The sequence below is a fragment of the Protomyctophum bolini genome, assembly GCF_963924005.1.
Source record: "Protomyctophum bolini genome assembly, chromosome: 9".
In the NCBI taxonomy this organism is placed as follows: domain Eukaryota; kingdom Metazoa; phylum Chordata; class Actinopteri; order Myctophiformes; family Myctophidae; genus Protomyctophum; species Protomyctophum bolini.
In genome coordinates, this window is record NC_137870.1 from 1,072,003 (window position 1) to 1,092,018 (window position 20,016).

General features: G+C 46.2%; 1 protein-coding gene across 1 annotated transcript in view; it reads left to right on the top strand.

Annotated features, from left to right (window-relative positions):
- alp3 (alkaline phosphatase 3) overlaps positions 1–19,357 on the top strand; it is a gene marked incomplete at its 3' end in the record, with an annotated part of 23,354 nt that extends 3,997 nt beyond the window's left edge. Inside the window, exons 5-11 of the mRNA XM_080772084.1 lie at positions 4,037–4,209; positions 7,213–7,353; positions 8,947–9,016; positions 11,934–12,068; positions 14,032–14,223; positions 16,621–16,740; positions 18,906–19,357. Of these exons, the coding sequence (XP_080628210.1) occupies positions 4,037–4,209; positions 7,213–7,353; positions 8,947–9,016; positions 11,934–12,068; positions 14,032–14,223; positions 16,621–16,740; positions 18,906–19,357 (1,283 nt within the window). The remainder of the gene's footprint in view (positions 1–4,036; positions 4,210–7,212; positions 7,354–8,946; positions 9,017–11,933; positions 12,069–14,031; positions 14,224–16,620; positions 16,741–18,905) is intronic.
- Positions 19,358–20,016: the final 659 nt, after the last annotated feature.

Here is a 20,016-nt window from a genome sequence, read left to right on the forward strand (position 1 = left end):
GGGTGTGGGCTGCCCTCCCCCCTGGGGCAGAGGTCTAGTGCATGGAGGGTGTGGACTGCCCTCCCCCCTGGGGCAGAGGTCTAGTGCATGGAGGATGTGGACAGCCCTCCCCCCTGGGGCAGAGGTCTAGTGCATGGAGGGTGTGGACTGCCCTCCCCCCTGGGGCAGAGGTCTAGTGCATGGAGGATGTGGACTGCCCTCCCCCCTGGGGCAGAGGTCTAGTGCATGGAGGGTGTGGACTGCCCTCCCCCCTGGGGCAGAGGTCTAGTGCATGGAGGGTGTGGACTGCCCTCCCCCCTGGGGCAGAGGTCTAGTGCATGGAGGGTGTGGACTGCCCTCCCCCCTGGGGCAGAGGTCTAGTGCATGGAGGGTGTGGACTGCCCTCCCCCCTGGGGCAGAGGTCTAGTGCATGGAGGGTGTGGACTGCCCTCCCCCCTGGGGCAGAGGTCTAGTGCATGGAGGGTGTGGACTGCCCTCCCCCCTGGGGCAGAGGTCTAGTGCATGGAGGGTGTGGACTGCCCTCCCCCCTGGGGCAGAGGTCTAGTGCATGGAGGGTGTGGGCTGCCCTCCCCCCTGGGGCAGAGGTCTAGTGCATGGAGGGTGTGGACTGCCCTCCCCCCTGGGGCAGAGGTCTAGTGCATGGAGGGTGTGGACTGCCCTCCCCCCTGGGGCAGAGGTCTAGTGCATGGAGGGTGTGGGCATGGTAATGATAAAAAACGAGGATATAAAAAAAAATCTAAAAATCTAAATACGATGGGCTATAACCCATATCGTTTCGGCATGCTACAGTATGCCATACGATATGGGCTATTAGACGAGCATCTAAAATAATTGCGGAAAATTGCTAAAAAAATGTGCTAAAACAAAATTGTTTGCCAAAACCCCAATTTGCCAAAACCCTAATTTGCCAAAACCCCAATTTGCCAAAACCCTAATTTGCCAAAACCCTAATTTGTAATTGAAAATTAAAGTCGCGTAATTGAAAATTAAAGTTGCGTAATTGAAAATTAAATGTTGCGTAAGTGTTAAATATACTCGTAGGCCTACTGGATCTCTTGTCCACTAGTCCCTTCCTACTGGATCTCTTGTCCAGTCCCTTCCTAGTGGATCTCTTGTCCACTAGAGTCCCTTCCTAGTGGATCTCTTGTCCACTAGTCCCTTCCTAACATTTTAGTCTAGTTTGCATTCGTAGACGAAATTGTCAACATAATAGTTTTCGTCAGTGAAAAAAGGTAGTCGACGAACACGTTCTCTTGTCATAGTATATTTGTCGGCAAAAACAACACTGGGGCAGTGTTAATATGCATACAAAAACAACACTGGGGCAGTGTTAATATGCATACAAAAACAACACTGGGGCAGTGTTAATATGCATACAAAAACAACACTGGGGCAGTGTTAATATGCATACAAAAACAACACTGGGGCAGTGTTAATATGCATACAAAAACAACACTGGGGCAGTGTTAATATGCATACAAAAACAACACTGGGGCAGTGTTAATATGCATACAAAAACAACACTGGGGCAGTGTTAATATGCATACAAAAACAACACTGGGGCAGTGTTAATATGCATACAAAAACAACACTGGGGCAGTGTTAATATGCATACAAAAACAACACTGGGGCAGTGCTAGAGTCCAATGGAGTCAGCGGGGGGGGAGGGGCCACATACAGGCTAATCTGCTGCTGATGGAAGCACCTTCTCTGCTATCATGTTCCTCTCTCTTATCCACGGCCATAAATATCTCAGAACACACGGCGCGGCAGCGTGGCCCTGACCCCATGCTTCACTGCACCGCGGGAGACTGGCGTGCGTGCGTGCGTGTGTGCGTGCGTGCGTGTGTCTTGTGTGGATCAAAGCTGCTATAAGCAATAATAATTGTCATGCCTCTTTTCTTTTTTTTAAGATATTTTTTGCGGCTTACGCCTTTTATTGGTTTTTTGAAGGGACAGACAGTAGGCTGACAGGAAACGGGAGAGAGATGGGGGGGGGGGGTGGGGAAGACATGCAGTAAAGGCCGTGTCGGGCTCGGGAGTCGAACCCGCGGCACACTGCGACTGGATTACCAGTCGGGTGCCCAGACGGTTACGCCACCGCCTGGGCCATTGTCATGCCTCTTGACGGAAAAGAGTATTTAGCATCATCTAGTGCAGGGGTGGTGCAACTTTGACGATGGAGAGGAGCCACTATATTTCCACACTCACTCCAGGGCCATATATTACTGTCGTAGCAAAAATAGCCGATCTACAAGCTCAATTGAGCTTGTAGATCGGCTATTTTTGCGAATTGGAATCCTGAAAATTTACATTTTTATGTCATTTCAAATGCCTTTAATTATACGTGTGTTGAGCATTGAGCTACTAATTTAGACTGAAGTAATTAAAGCAGGTCATGTTCACATGTTGTGGAATTGTAAACAGCTGGAACAAATATTATATCAGTATTCTGATATTAACCTGAGGGCCACATTAAGTGAAGGTGGGGGCCGCATGGCCCCCGGGCCGCCAGTTGCCCACCCCTGATCTAGTGGTTGCTTTGAAGACTGCTGTCAGCTAATGTGTTCTAGTTTCCCTGTGTTCTTATTGGTAGTTGTGATCACATGTGACAAGGCCTTTACTTCCTGGTCAGCCATTGTTTTGAGAAAACACACAGTATGTTCTACAGATCTTACAGAATATTGAATCTCTTGCCATCCACCTGTTTTGAGCCTTGAAGAAGCTTTGTGTGTGAGTCTATCTTACATGTTTCATCTCTGAGAATAAGTAATGATGCATATTTTGCTGTTTTATTTTACATTCGTGAGATTTATGGTCAATTGTCTATGCCAGGGGTCACCAACCTGGGGTTCCCGAGCTACCAGTAGCTCGCGGGAACCTTTCGAGTCGATCGCGAAGTGTCAGACCCATTGTATAAGCAAAGTAATAGCAAATGGCATGGCATAGACTCTATGCCATGCCATTTGCTATTACTTTGCTTTGTCATTTTGTAATGCAGTGTTCTTGTCTAGCTGATTTAGGCATTACATTTATGTTTTATTAAGAGCTTTTTTGTGCATTTATGTTCAGTTTCACAAATTGCTGGAAAAGCATTGTAAAGTTGATGAAGAACAACCTCCAACTCTACGTCACACACGCAGGGGACAGAATAATGATGTCAACATTTGGAATGGCCTTTTTATTAATTTTTATTTTTTTGCGGTACTCAGACACACACGTCTAGCTGCCACAATCTGCATCCAAGGATGTTCCTATATAGAAGCTTTGTCATTGGTCGATTTGCCTGTCTACTAATATACTTCCTGATTGGTTAGCTATTTTTGAAAAATCGAAGAACGACTGACATTTTTAGAATCTGATCTCAGGTCAGAATGGGCTCATGAGACCATGAGTGTGTGTCCAGTGGAAACCTCGTATGAATCTGATCTCAGGTCAGAATGGGTTAATTGTCACACAAATAATACATTTGATTAATTAATAATTATAACGATTTACTGTATACCAGTCATGGTTCCCAAAACCATTTCGTGTCAAGGACCCCCAGATTGACACTAATTATCCTGCGAACCCCCCATTAGAAAAGATATGCCTGCCGGGACCGCCATATAGTCTATATCAGTGGTTCCCAAAGTGGGGTCCGGGGACCCCCAGGGGTACCTGAGGGAGTTCCAGGGGGGACCCATCTATTTTGCCTTCTATAGGTCACGTGTTATGAAAATTGGCTCAACATTGTGCAAGTTAGCATCGGGCAGTTTCTACATGCTGCATGGGACCCATTCTAAACATTTATTATAACATAAAACGTTGGTAGTTTTTACATTGTGTTAAGAAGTGTAACTCTGTCTCTATAGCTCCGTCATCACAGTGACAGCCTCTCCTCTCCTCTCCTCTCCTCTCCTCTCCTCTCCTCTCCTCTCCTCTCCTCTCCTCTCCTCTCCTCTCCTCTCCTCTCCTCTCCTCTCCTCTCCTCTCCTCTCCCCTCCCCTCCTCTCCTCTCCTCTCCTCTCCTCTCCTCTCCTCTCCTCTCCTCCAGGTAAGGCGGTTGGTATCGTGACCACCACCAGGGTGCAGCATGCCACCCCGGCCGCCACCTACGCCCACAGCGCCAGCAGGAAGTGGTACAGCGATGCGGACATGCCCGCCTCGGCCAAGCGGGACAACTGTACGGACATCTCCTCTCAGCTCCTCAACAACACCGACATCGACGTAAGACCCCCCCCCCCCCCCCCCCGTACACACACACACACACACACACACACATTCACACACCTTTACATAGATTGTGCATTACATTCACCCATTCACACACACATTCACACACCTTTACATAGATTGTGCATTACATTCACCCATTCACACACCTTTACATAGATTGTGCATTACATTCACCCATTCACACACCTTTACATAGATTGTGCATTACATTCACCCATTCACACACCTTTACATAGATTGTGCATTACATTCACACACACATTCACACACCTTTACATAGATTGTGCATTACATTCACCCATTCACACACCTTTACATAGATTGTGCATTACATTCACCCATTCACACATCTTTACATAGATTGTGCATCACATTCACCCATTCACACACACATTCACACACCTTTACATAGATTGTGCATTAATTACATTTACAATGCCAAAATGACAACCACAAGATTGGTGCAACATTTCATGGCGCACGGCATTGGAGCTCTAAAATGCGCTGGACTTCAACACAACCCTAACTGGACAGTTTTAGGACAAAGACGTTTTAATGAAAAACAGTGGATTAAGAACCTCAACACGGATTTTCCTCGAGGCTTAAACATGCCTAAAAGTAGATCTTGAACACTAAAAAACTTAAACTCAGGATTAAACTAATCTAAAAGTGATTGGATCAGACTTCCTTCGGATACATGGCAAATGCATTTATTCCTTGCATTGTGCCTACACATGTTGCGACCTGCGGTCGCAACATGTGTACGCACAGTGCACTGAAATCTTTTAATTCCCCCCCCGTACACACACACACACATTCACACACCTTTACATAGATTGTGCATTACATTCACCCATTCACACACACATTCACACACCTTTACATAGATTGTGCATTACATTCACCCATTCACACACACATTCACACACCTTTACATAGATTGTGCATTACATTCACCCATTCATACACACATTCACACACCTTTACATAGATTGTGCATTACATTCACCCATTCACACGGGTGCAGGTCTTTTTTTCCGACAGCATATTGATCCGAAACCTCAATCCTAACCTAACCCTAACCGCGAGCACGGGAGCAGCGCATGTCGGACCATCGCTTTTTCGCAGCGAATGTCCCCCCGCTGCGGATCGGACCGTTGCCCCGTCGGCTAGACTAGAATGCTGTCGGAAAAGAGTCCGCCTCCCCATTCACTCACACATTCACACACCTTGCATTACATTCACCCATTCACACACACACACACACACACACACACACACACACATTCACACACCTTTACATAGATGGTGCATTACATTCACCCATTCACACACACACATTCACACACCTTTACATAGATGGTGCATTACATTCACTCATTCACACACACACATTCACACACCTTTACATAGATGGTGCATTACATTCACTCATTCACACACACACATTCTCACACCGATGGCGGTGGAAACCATGCAAGGCACCGACCTGCACATCAGGAGCAATCAGGGGTCCAGAGTCTTTGCTCAATGACACTTTCGACACTAACTCTGGTTGGAGCCCACAGGGTTCGAACCGGGAACCTTGCGGTTACCATACAGCCACTCTACCGCTGAGCCACCGGCGTGCGTGCGTGCGTGCGTGCGTGCGTGCGTGCGTGCGTATGGGCATAATGGCTGACCTGTTGATTCTATAATGTTTTTATCTGCATACAGCGCAAAGTAACCACAGTATACCACTAATCAACTTACAAATTACATATACATATACATACAGGCAGTTCCTTTAATCCACCCGGCACTGGTATAACTAGCTGGTATAACTAGCTCTCAATGATGACGTGATAAAGATGTGGATTAAAGGACCCAATGCCAGAGTGTAATTGGTTTTCGATGGTGACGTAATGACGATATGTTTTAGTGTCGGGAGGATCAAAGGTAATGCTCCTGTGTACAGTATACATGTATGTAATCTGGCACCACTGCCGTGTCAGGCACAAGTATCATTACGTCATTTGCTGGGACGGTGCACACGCATCGAATATGCTGGGACGGTGCACACGCATGAAAAGTGGTGCAAAGTGATTTTTTTACATGCATAGAACAAGTACAGGCAGGTAGGTAGCAAATAGTTAAACCTAATAATTCAACATTTCAAACGTCCCTTCAGAGAGAAAACTGAGATTTGACAGTGTTCAGATATCACTCGATCTAGAAATTTGACTAAGTGATTTCCCTCTGAAAAGGCTCGCTGGAACCCGACCTTACTGTGCAATTACTCAACTTTACAATAACACTCAAACCACACTGAAGATGGATTTTGTTGTTTATATAGAAAATAGTAAAACACACATTACACACTCATACACGTACACACATACACTAATCTAAAACTTTGTTATAGACTAGGCCAGTCCGCACGATGCGTGATCCTCTACTAGCGTTGGTTTGTTAGCTTCTTTGTAGTAGCAAAGTAGTAGTAGCAGTGTAATAGCAGCAGGTAATTTTACTGCAATAGAAAGAAATACACAAAACACAACTTCAACCGCAGAACATACAAGCAACTAAAACACACTATATAATGAGTACAATAAGGATCATAATAACACAATAACAACATTTACAGGCACATCTATATATATACCGACAGACCGTCGAGGCTCACAGCGACACAAATAGAATATAATAGAACCACGGGTCTTCGTGCATGCGCACATCTACAGTAAATGACGTTGTTGTGATGCCCTTTCTCACCCCTAGAGCGCATCACTGGTCCACACATAGCCAACATCTATAATCTCCATAGGAAAACCGTACAGACAGCTTGTAGCGGTCGACAGTATACTTGCGCGCTCTGCTTGCGCACTAGTAGGCCTACTGTGCCTACTAGTGCGCAACAAGCATGCACTCGACAAGTATGCACTCGACAGAGTGCAGTTCTAGTTGATTACTGTGTGTGTGTGTGTGTGTGTGTGTGTGTGTGTTTGACTGTAGGTGATCATGGGTGGTGGCAGGAAGTACATGACCCCTAAAGGCACCGCCGACCCGGAGTATCCGCTGGTCGGCGCCAACGGCGGTCAGAGACTCGACGGACGCGACCTTATCGACGAATGGGAGGCCATGAAGACTGGCAAGGTCGGTTCATTGCAGGGGGGGGGGGGGGGCAGTCAGACAGATATTCTGTGAAGCCACTATAAGGAAATCGGGACTTCCTGAAAGTTCATATAATGGCCTGTTGTGGCGCTGTCTGTCATTGGACCCCCCAAAAAAAAAAACCCATAGCTCCATAGAGATCCATGTATTTGGGCCCAACTTCACCTAGACTGTATTACCTTAATAAACATGGTCATGAATACTTTCTGCTTCCAGTCACTATAGTTTAAAGTCTCATTTCTCATGTCATAATATTATTTTTTGGAAAATGATGGTCCCATTTATTACAAAAATGACCATAAAGTTGCGTATGTTCTGAAGGGCGTGGCTACCGTTACAGTCTATGAACGGGAGCCACCCCCCGTTCAATCAAAAATCAAAACCAACTAAGAAGGGGGGAAGTCCCGCCTCGTTGTCTGGGCCAGCCAATGGCGGAAAACGTATCTAGAAAGATGGTGATTTACAATTCAAGGACTGACAGGCTTCATTTTACGTCCATATCAGGACCCGGTGAACGCTTTGTCCATATTTTTTTTACAGTCTATGGTTCATTGTCAGTGTTAATATTGTGGACCCTTAAACATTTAGTGCCGGAAGTGCTTCAAAATAGGAGCTCTGGGGTGCCGGAGTTGTCTGATCGCTTTTACTCTGAAAGCCATGAACCGGAAACACTTTCCTAAAAAAGTTGACTTTACAAAGTGACCTCACATCCCCGATCATTTTAATTTATATGATATATGATCCAAAAAGCGTTCATATTTTGCGGGGTGTGTGTGTGTGTGTGTGTGTGCAAAAAAGCTGGCTAATTACTGTTCTGTCTCAGCTACTATGGGCAGCCTGTCTGACTGGAGAAGGCGTTGTTTCATTTATCCCTATAGGTGGCTTAAAAAAAAACCCAAAACAAACATCCTGTCTAGTAGTGTCAAGTAATAGTATGTCAACAATGTGCTATATATATATATATATATATATATTTATATATATATATATATATATATATATTTTTTTTTCTCTTCTTTTCCCTCTGTGTGTTAAGCATGTGCAGCAGCTATATCTGGTTGGACCATAATATGATGTATAACCTAATTCTGATCAGTGTTTGGGTCTATTGTATTACGCCTCTTGTGCAGATCCAAATAAAATAATTCGTGTGTGTGTGTGTGTGTGTGTGTGTGTGTGTGTGTGTGTGTGTGGGGGTGTGTGTGTGTGTGGGTGTGTGTGTGTGTGTGTGTGTGTGTGTGTGTGTGTGTGTGTGTGTGTGTGTGTGTGTGTGTGTGTGTGTGTGTGTGTGTGTGTGTGTGTGTGTGTGTGTGTGTGTGTGTGTGTGTGTGTGTGGGTGTGGGTGTGTGTGTGTGTGTGTGTGTGGGCGGGCGGGCGGGCGGGCGGGCGGGCGGGTGGGTGGGTGGGTGTGTGTGGGTGTGTGCGTGCGTGCGTGCGTGCGTGCGTGTGTGTGTGTGTGGGTGTGTGTGTGTGTGTGTGGGGGTGTGTGTGTGTGTGTGTGTGTGTGTGTGTGTGTGTGTGTGTGTGTGTGTGTGTGGGTGTGGGTGTGTGGGTGTGTGTGTGTGTGTCACACAGGTTGCTCATTACGTGTGGAACAGAACAGCGTTCGATGCCGTCGACCCTGAAACCACAGACTACCTCTTGGGTACGTCCTCATTTTCTCATTTCAAAGTTCAAGGTCTCTTGATTGGTCTACAGCATATATGTCAAACTCAAGGCCCTGGGGGGCCAAATCAGGCCTGTGAATGAATTACCTTCGGCCCGCGGGATGATATTTAATTAGTATTAGAACTGGCCCTCTGGTATATCATTGCACGGACCACCATAATACTACAAGTCCTGCTTTGTGAGGATCATAGAACAGGAAACTGAGCTTAATAATAATAATAATGCATTTTCAGTTTTAAACGCATTTACTTTTTTGCTATTTGCCTGGGACGTCCTCCTGACCTATGGGACGTCCTCCTGACCGCGGTGCCCGTGTGTTGAAACACAGTCCGGCCCTCGACTTCTACCAATTTCTTTTTTTTGACCCAACGTGTATTTGAGTTTGACATCCCTGGTCTACAGCTTGTGCATGCACACATCGCAGGCATTATATGTTATACTTTAGCTATTGAAAAATGGCAGATCTACAAGCTCATAGCGTGCCACCGAGAGCTTGTATAGGTCTGCTATCTTTGAAAAGTCGTGAAAATGCGGCACAAATCTTTGAATATATTATATATTCTTTCAGAAGACTTTATTTTTTTTTACTTAGACGTCAGGCCTAAATGGGTTAACCACAGTTGAATTACAGTAACACAATCACTAATAACGAGTCAATACTTTTAAAAGTATTGTATGGACCTGAGGCCGATTAAAAATAAAAAATCTAAATCCTACCAGTTTTCTAAACAACCTCATGTTTCTATGTCAAAGAACGCTTAAAGAGTTATAATAATAATATTTAAAACTTTATTTGTATAGCACCTTTCATGACATGAAATGCAGCTCAAAGTGCTTTACAGAACAATGGAGAAAAAAAAGAAAAGAAAAGCAAGGCAACGACATTAAGAACAAGCAGTAATGCAATACAGTGAGGACATGAATAACAAAAATAAAAAAATAACAATTAAAAGCAATGTTGTAGAAGTGGGTCTTGAGCTGAGCTTTAAAAATGCCTACAGAGGCTGCCTGTCGAAGGTACAGTGGGAGTTTGTTAAACTACAGAGGCTGCCTGTCGAAGGTACAGTGGGAGTTGGTTAAACTACAGAGGCTGCCTGTCGAAGGTACAGTGGGAGTTTGTTAAACTACAGAGGCTGCCTGACGAAGGTACAGTGGGAGTTTGTTAAACTACAGAGGCTGCCTGACGAAGGTACAGTGGGAGTTTGTTAAACTACAGAGGCTGCCTGACGAAGGTACAGTGGGAGTTTGTTCCATGCCGACGGCCCGTAGAAGCAAAAATCTGCTTCCCCGTATTTTTGAGTTACCATTTTTTTAGGCAAAGCGAGCAGGCCAGCAGTGGAAGACCTTAGGGGGGCGGTTTAGGTTTGGGACATATTTAGGCAGGCAGTCATGTAGGTAGGAAGGTGCGAGACCATTGAGAGCTTTATAGACAAGTAAAATAATTTTAAAATCAATCCTAGAAACAACCGGAAGCCAGTGCAGTGAAGCCAGAACTGGAGTAATATTTTCTAGTTAAAACTCTGGCTGCTGTTATGATTCGAATGTTAATGTTATGGTCACATACAGTACACCCCCCCCCCCCCCCCCCCCGACAGCCCGTCATCCATGCATGTATTGTATTATAGACAATATTTTAGGCCAATAAAAAAAAAAAAACGATTTACTAAAATGTAGTATATCGTTTTTTTGTATTGGCCTAAAATGGAGAGGGACATTTAATGTCCCTCTCCCTACATGTCTGCCAGTCTAACTATATCTAACTGGGAGAACTAGCATGTGGCCCTGCTTTTTTGTTCCATGCAGGACCCCCACCAAGAAGCAAAGATTTGAGTTAAAAACGTGCGCTCTGAAAGAATATAAAGATTCAAAGATGCAGAAGAACACATTTTCACGATTTTTCAAAAATAGGCAGCAGACGTACAAGCTTGTAGATCTGCTATTTTTCAACAGCTAAAGCATAACATAACGCTTAAAAAACCACCAAAAGGTAGTGGGGGAAGGTTCTTATAACGGCAGTGGGTTCATGCAGCCACGCCCCCCCCCCCCCCCCCCGGAAAAAAAATGAGTTTTGTTAACATTTCAGCATGATCAATGATAAACAGTAAAGCAGTCGCCATGTGGCGGTCGCTTATTGACGTAGGCCTACCATCTAAAGTAAGAGGAAAGTGTTTCTCCTTACAATTCCAGTGGACAGTGGGTGCATATACTGCATAATATTGATATATTTTGCCAAAATGCCAGTGGGTTCATTTGCGCCTCTGAACCCACGGAGTTGACGCCACTGCCAATAGGGGTTCCCGCCCAAAATGGGTTAAACAAAAGAAGCATGTTGGTTCAATATTATGATGGATGTATTCTACACCTCCTCCTCCTCCTCCTCCCCCCTCTGTCTCCTCCTCCTCCTCCTCCCTCCGTCTCCTCCTCCTCCCCCTCCCCCCTCTGTCTCCTCCTCCTCCTCCTCCTCCCCCTCCTCCTCCCCCCTCTGCCTCCTCCTCCCCCTCCCCCTCCTCCTCCTCCTCCTCCTCCTCTCTCCTCCCCCTCCCCCTCCTCCTCCTCCTCCCCCCTCTGTCTCCTCCTCCCCCTCCCCCTCCCCCTCATCCTCCTCCTCCCTCCTCCGTCTCCTCCTCCTCCTCCTCCTCCTCCGTCTCCTCCTCCTCCTCCTCCCTCCTCCGTCTCCTCCTCCTCTGTCTCCTCCTCCTCCTCCTCCCCCTCCCCCTCCCCCTCATCCTCCTCCTCCCTCCTCCGTCTCCTCCTCCTCCTCCTCCTCCTCCCTCCTCCGTCTCCTCCTCCTCTGTCTCCTCCTCCTCCTCATCCCCCTCCTCCTCCTCCTCCTCCTCCTCCTCCTCCCCCCTCCTCCTCTGTCTCCTCCTCCTCCTCCTCCTCCTCCTCCTCAGCTCTGTTTGAGCCAGGAGACCTGCTCTTTGACCTGGACAGGAACCCCCTCATGGACCCTTCCATCCAGGAGATGACGGAGAAGGCCATCCGGATCCTGCGCAAAAACCCCCGCGGCTTCTTCCTGCTGGTGGAGGGTAAGTTACAGTAGTGGAGAGTAAGTTACAGTAGTGGAGAGTAAGTTACAGTAGTGGAGAGTAAGTTACAGTAGTGGAGAGTAAGTTACAGTAGTGGAGAGTTACAGTAGTGGAGAGTAAGTTACAGTAGTGGAGAGTAAGTTACAGTAGTAGCACAAATACTGTGTAGTTTATGGCTGCTCCAACAGTAGAGATGAACCTGTGTAGTTTATGGCTGCTCCAACAGTAGAGATGAACCTGTGTAGTTTATGGCTGCTCCAACAGTAGAGATGAACCTGTGTAGTTTATGGCTGCTCCAACAGTATAGATGAACCTGTGTAGTTTATGGCTGCTCCAACAGTAGAGATGAACCTGTGTAGTTTATGGCTGCTCCAACAGTAGTAGAGATGAACCTGTGTAGTTTATGGCTGCTCCAACAGTATAGATGAACCTGTGTAGTTTATGGCTGCTCCAACAGTAGTAGAGATGAACCTGTGTAGTTTATGGCTGCTCCAACAGTACAGATGAACCTGTGTAGTTTATGGCTGCTCCAACAGTAGAGATGAACCTGTGTAGTTTATGACTGCTCCAACAGTAGAGATGAACCTGTGTAGTTTATGGCTGCTCCAACAGTAGTAGAGATGAACCTGTGTAGTTTATGGCTGCTCCAACAGTAGAGATGAACCTGTGTAGTTTATGGCTGCTCCAACAGTAGTAGAGATGAACCTGTGTAGTTTATGGCTGCTCCAACAGTAGAGATGAACCTGTGTAGTTTATGACTGCTCCAACAGTAGAGATGAACCTGTCTAGTTTATGGCTGCTCCAACAGTAGTAGAGATGAACCTGTGTAGTTTATGGCTGCTCCAACAGTACAGATTAACCTGTGTAGTTTATGGCTGCTCCAACAGTAGAGATGAACCTGTGTAGTTTATGGCTGCTCCAACAGTAGAGATGAACCTGTGTAGTTTATGGCTGCTCCAACAGTAGAGATGAACCTGTGTAGTTTATGGCTGCTCCAACAGTAGTAGAGATGAACCTGTGTAGTTTATGGCTGCTCCAACAGTAGAGATGAACCTGTGTAGTTTATGGCTGCTCCAACAGTAGAGATGAACCTGTGTAGTTTATGGCTGCTCCAACAGTAGTGGCAACATAAAAAAAAAAAATGGAATGTCAAAATATCCACCGCGGTGGCTGAGACCAGAGCCATATAGTAATGGTTGAGACCAGAGCCATATAGTAATGGTTGAGACCAGAGCCATATAGTAATGGTTGAGACCAGAGCCATATAGTAATGGTTGAGACCAGAGCCATATAGTAATGGTTGAGACCAGAGCCATAGAGTAATGGTTGAGACCAGAGCCATATAGTAATGGTTGAGACAAAGCAGTGAAAGGTCCTGAAAGATACATAACGTCAGTCTTACCCGATACCCAATCTTTCAGTTTTAGGAACATATACCTCATACGTTAAATCCTTAGTATCGCGGTGCACCATTTCGCTCCCATTTTGCTGTGTTAAGCATTATGTTATGCCGCGCTACGAGCTTGTAGATCTGATATTTTTGAAAAATAATTTACGAACAAATCTTTGAATATATATATATTCTTTCAGAGCGATCGTTTTTAACGCAAATCTTTGCTTCTGGGTGGTGGTGGTGGTGGATTGTGTGAGATGTATAGATGTTGGGCCATAGGTGGGCTTCAGGTGGTCGTATTGACCATCTGTCTGTCTCCTGTCCTGTCCTGTGTCCTCCTGTCCACCAGGGGGTCGTATTGACCATCTGTCTGTCTCCTGTCCTGTCCTCCTGTCCTCTAGGTGGTCGTATTGACCATCTGTCTGTCTCCTGTCCTGTCCTGTGTCCACCAGGGGGTCGTATTGACCATCTGTCTGTCTCCTGTCCTGTCCTGTGTCCTCCTGTCCTCCAGGGGGTCGTATTGACCATCTGTCTGTCTCCTGTCCTGTCCTGTGTCCTCCTGTCCTCTAGGGGGTCGTATCGACCAGGCTCACCACGACAACCGGGCCTCGATGGCGCTCCACGAGACCGTGGCCTTCGACAACGCCATCGCCAAAGGGCTGGAGTTGACCAATGAGGAGGAGACTCTCACCGTGGTCATGGCAGACCACTCCCACCCCTTCACCTTCCAAGGATACGCCTTCAGAGGAGGCAGCATTCTGGGTAACTATACAGTACTAGCCCTTACCCGTTGTGAGATATTTGCCCCCATCTTGTGGCCGTGGGGGGTACTGCGCCCGGGCGCATTGCCCATCGTGTGGTGATGTAAAAACAATATTTGTACAGTAAATATGACAGTTGCGTCTGTAAAAAGTAGCCTAGCTGGATTCTGGGAGGGTGCAGAATTGTTTTGGCATTGAGAGATGTGTGCTAATAGTGTGGCTCGGTCGGAGATAGACCACGAATAAAGACCACGGCTGTAAACGGCTGTTTTTATTCACTAATAAATTCATTATTAATCATTAATGTGTCAAATGGAAAAAAAGGGCTCCGTTACGCCCTCCATATAATTATGGTCCATGCCTGTGTGAAAAGTGGGAGTGATTCGTGCAGTCAATGATGAGATAACGCGCTGTCAGTGACATTCAGACATTCAGAGATTCGCTGAATTATAGTATGATGTATACAGTATGTATACAGTATGCATACAGTGCCAAGGATATGCCCTCAGAAGAGGCAGCATTCTGGGTAACTATACAGCGCGTGAGAGAGGCAGGGGCAGAACTCCCATAAGACGGCACTTTTGGACCAAAAAATAGCAGATCTACAAGCTCACAACGCGTCGCATCGCGACGCGTTGAGAGCTTGTACATCTGCTATTTGTGGGTGGTGCAATCCCCCCCCCCCCCCCTCTCTCTCTCTCTCTCTCTCTCTCTCTCATATTAGAGACACAGCACTACCCCTCTCTCTGTTTCTGGCGCCCCCTACTGGTATAAATAAGTAACATACTCATGCTCATTGACGTACACAAACAAACAGGTACACGGACATTGCTGGTTGTAGGAGTGGTTGCACCACTCAAAAAAGCCCACAACATCATGGAAGACGCCAGCCATCCCAGCAAACGCCCTGTTCAAACCACTCCCTTCCGAATGCCCTGTTCAAACCACTCCCTTCCAAACGCCCTGTTCAAACCACTCCCTTCCAAACACCCTGTTCAAACCACTCCCTTCCAAATACCCTGTTCAAACCACTCCCTTCCAAACGCCCTGTTCAAACCACTCCCTTCCAAACACCCTGTTCAAACCACTCCCTTCCAAACGCCCTGTTCAAACCACTCCCTTCCAAATACCCTGTTCAAACCACTCCCTTCCAAATACCCTGTTCAAACCACTCCCTTCCAAACACCCTGTTCAAACCACTCCCTTCCAAACGCCCTGTTCAAACCACTCCCTTCCAAACACCCTGTTCAAACCACTCCCTTCCAAACACCCTGTTCAAACCACTCCCTTCCAAATACCCTGTTCAAACCACTCCCTTCCAAACGCCCTGTTCAAACCACTCCCTTCCAAACACCCTGTTCAAACCACTCCCTTCCGAATGCCCTGTTCAAACCACTCCCTTCCAAACACCCTGTTCAAACCACTCCCTTCCAAATACCCTGTTCAAACCACTCCCTTCCAAACGCATTTTTGACCAAATGCCCTGTTCAAACCACTCCCTTCCAAACACCCTGTTCAAACCACTCCCTTCCAAACACCCTGTTCAAACCACTCCCTTCCAAACACCCTGTTCAAACCACTCCCTTCCAAATGCCCTGTTCAAACCACTCCCTTCCAAATACCCTGTTCAAACCACTCCCTTCCAAACGCCCTGTTCAAACCACTCCCTTCCAAATACCCTGTTCAAACCACTCCCTTCCAAATGCCCTGTTCAAACCACTCCCTTCCAAATGCCCTGTTCAAACCACTCCCTTCCAAATGCCCTGTTCAAACTACAACCCTTCCAAAAAAGCATCAAATCTCGCACCACCCGTCTCAGTAACAGTTTCTACCCCCAGGGGGCAGTCAGGCTGCTGAACAGCTGACCTTGAACTGTATTGCAACTGTTTTGTCAACTTCACTTGCACTTTTCTTTTCCTGTTTTTTGTCCTTTTCTTGCACTATAGATGTTTGTTTATGTCCTGTAAGACTGAGAGTGCTCTGAGCAAAATAATTTTCATGGTATTTATACTCTTGTCACTGTAAATCCCTGGAACATGTGACGCGTTTAAACCTAAACACCATGTGTGTAATAATAAAATGCCAAGTGTTTATTAATATTCATACAATACAGTAGAAAACGAGTTCACTCAAACACCTCACGAGAACACCTAGTGTTCAAATTCTAAACACCTATAATATGACTGACTTTGATTGTAAAAACTAAACACGTTTATGTGTTTTACAGGCGATTAAACATGTTCTTCTGTTTATAATCTAAACACTGTGACACGTTTAAAAAGTGTTACAAATTATGTGTTTAAAACAGTTTATAACCTAAACGCTTGGGTTTAGTGTGATCTATACACATGACAAATAAACCTGAACCTGAACCTGTAAATATCATTGTGTGTTGTAGGTAAATCTCCCCTGTGGGGCAGAGACATGCTTCCTTACACCACCCTGATGTACGGGAACGGGCCTGGGTACGGAGACAGGGCTGACGGGAAGAGGCCCGACATCCGGAAGGTTGACACAAGTAAGACGCGCAAACGCAGCTCGTAAATTGCAATAACAATTCGAAGAAATTACGTACTTTTAAGTACTTTTAAGTTATTTTTTTAGTGTGTATGTGTGCGTTTTTAAGTTTTCTTTAAGTTTTTTTAAAGTTTTTTATTTTTAAGTTTTCTTTTTAAGTTAAGTTTTTTTTTAAGTTTTGTGTGTGTGTGTGTGTGTGTGTGTGTGTGTGTGTGTGTGTGTGTGTGTGTGTGTGTGTTTTTTGTGTGTGATACACGGGCGGGTGGTGTTACAGCGTGACACACACACACAGACAGCCTCGTTTGCGATGGTTTTTGAAAACCATACCACCTTTATTTATATAGCACATTTAAATAACAACAACGTTGTACCAAAACACAACTTCATGGTGTCACATTAATCATCAGAAAACAACTCATACGATGCTTGGAAAGCTCATTCCACAGCTTGGGAGCTGCCACTGCTAAAGTCCGGTTCCCTCTGAGCTTCAGCCTGGTTTTAGGCACCGCCAGGAGGAGCCGGTCCGGTTCCCTCTGAGCTTCGGCCTGGTTTTAGACACCTCCAGGAGGAGCCGGTCCGGTTTCCTCTGAGCTTCGGCCTGGTTTTAGGCACAGCCAGGAGGAGCCGGTCCGGTTCCCTCTGAGCTTCGGCCTGGTTTTAGACACAGCCAGGAGAAGCCGGTCAGAGGACCTAAGCAGTTCAGATAAATAAATGGGTGCCAAACCACTTAAAAACAAAGAGCAAGACTTTTAAATCAATCCCGTATCGCAGAGGACATGAAATAGTTTGAGAACCACTGACATAGAAAACTGCCTTGATTTAGAAGACATGTGTAGAATCTCTTCTCTCTCTGTGCGTCTCTCTCTCTCTCTCTTCCAGTTTCACTTTATTTTTTTATGTATTGTACAAAATCACCCAAACAGACACAAAACACAGCAATAAAAACATAGTAAAACATGGCAAAATGTATGATGGATCATCATACAGAATAAAACTATAGGCCGGAACCGACGTGCATACAGAGAAAAGATGTGTTTTTATAGCCTCGACTTCAAAATGTTTTCATCTCCAACGGCCAAGCTACACCGGGCAATTTTGCGCGCGTGCGTTTACTGCGCGCGTACACACTAAACCCAAGCGTTTAGGTTATAAACTGTTTTAAACACATGATTTGTAACACTTTTTAAACGTGTCACAGTGTTTAGATTATAAACAGAAGAACACGTTTAATCGCCTGTAACACTTTTTAAACACATAAACGTGTTTTAGTTTTTACAATCAAAGTCAGTCATAATTTAGGCGTTTAGAATTTGAACACTAGGTGTTCTCGTGCAGGTGTTTGAGTGAACTCGTGTTCTATACTGTATTGTATGAATATTAATTAACACTTGGCATTTTATTATTACACACATGGTGTTTAGGTTTAAACGCGTCACATGTTCCAGCGATTTACAGTGTACAGTGCGTTTGGATAGGACCAAATATATGTCAATGATACCAGCTACACCAGACGCACGGATACCGCGGGCCGTCCTATACGAGCGCTCTAAAAGAAAATAGGATCGGTTCTAATTCTTTTACGTGCGTACGTATGCCCCCCATGCACGCGTATCTAGATATCCTCCCGGAAGGTCCCGCACAAACCTGCCGCGCGCCACACATCTGGTGTAGCCGCGGTGCATTTCGCACCAGTGTTGTTTTTTGGCAGCAAATTTCTATTTTAGTTTTTAGTCGTTAGTCTCTTGAATAGTTTTCACTTAGTTTTAGTCACATTTTAGTCTTTAGTAAAATGTGTTCTGACAGGCCTTGATGTCGTTGTGATGACATATTTTACACTTTGGTTGCATGCTGAAAATAGCAGATGTACAATCTCACAACGCGTCGCAGCTGCAACCCATGCATAAAACGGGGATCTCTGGTCCACTAGTCTTTCAGTCTATAGTATTTATTTGTTGACGAAATTGTCAGTATATATTTAGTCTTATAGTTTTAGTCGCCATAGATTCGTTTTCATTTAGTTTTTAGTCAGTGAAAGAACGGCAGTCGACGAACATTTTTCGTCTTCGTCTTTAGTCGACGTGCGTGTTACGTCAAAACGCACGCATGGCCCGCTGTAGCTTGGCCGTGATGACATCCTGTCCGTCCGTCCGTCTGTGCGTCCTCCAGAGGCCCAGGACTACGTGCAGCTGTCGGGCGTGCCCATGGCCTCCACCACTCACGGCGGGGAGGACGTGGCCGTGCTGGCGCGCGGGCCCATGGCGCACCTCTTCCCGGGCGTGCACGAGCAGAGCTACGTGGCGCACGCCATGGCCTACGCCGCCTGCGTGGGCGCCGACCTGAGACACTGCGCCGCTCCGCCACCGCCGCCACCCACCACCACGCCCACCACCACGCCCACCACCACGCCCACCACGCCCCCCACCACGCCCACCACCCCCAGCACCCCCAGCACGCCGCCGACCGTAAAGCCGCCACCCACCGCCACCACCACCACCCTGGGCGGAGACGCCAACGCAGCGGCCGCCGCCACCATGTTTAGTCGCCCCCTGCTTGGAAGAGCCGCTGGCACGCTGACGGCAGCGCTCCTGACCGCCGCGCTCACCGCCATGCTGCACTGAGAGGCTGTGTGTGTGTGTGTGTGTGTGTGTGTGTGTGTGCGTGCGTGTGCGTGCGTGCGTTTGTGTGTGTGTTAAAACTGTTTGGTAGCCATAAACGTCAAGACGTCTAATTGCCAATTTATAATCCCATATAGTATGTCTGTGTCGCTTGTCAAAAGTCCGTGGATCTGCAGCTTAGCTGGTAGATCTGTAGACTCTCTGTCGAGGGACACCCTTGCAGTGTGATGAGAGTGTAAATTAACTTCATGTGGTCTTTGTTGTCACGCCCTTTGATGATCTTGAAGAACGAACGAGGCAGTTGTTCTGTGTAATGTACTGACGGCTTTATTGTAGCAAGCATCGCTTCCAAAGCCCACGTCAAGACACAAATAAATCATGATCAGAATGAGCAACATGAAACAAAGCACATCATGTAATATAAAGAAATTACTCATGTACAAAAAACAAGTATTTACCTCACTGACTGCACGTGATTCAAAGAGCATGAAGTAGTGAGAGGAACCCATGAACAGGTCATACTTTAACTTTGTACGCTTCATGTTCAACGTGACAAACTCCGTCTGCTCAGCATGGACGGAAGATGCAATAACTTGTTGCGATCCTGAGCTTATTCCAAAGTATATGGTCATGTTACCGGAAATGACACAATCAAACTTCCG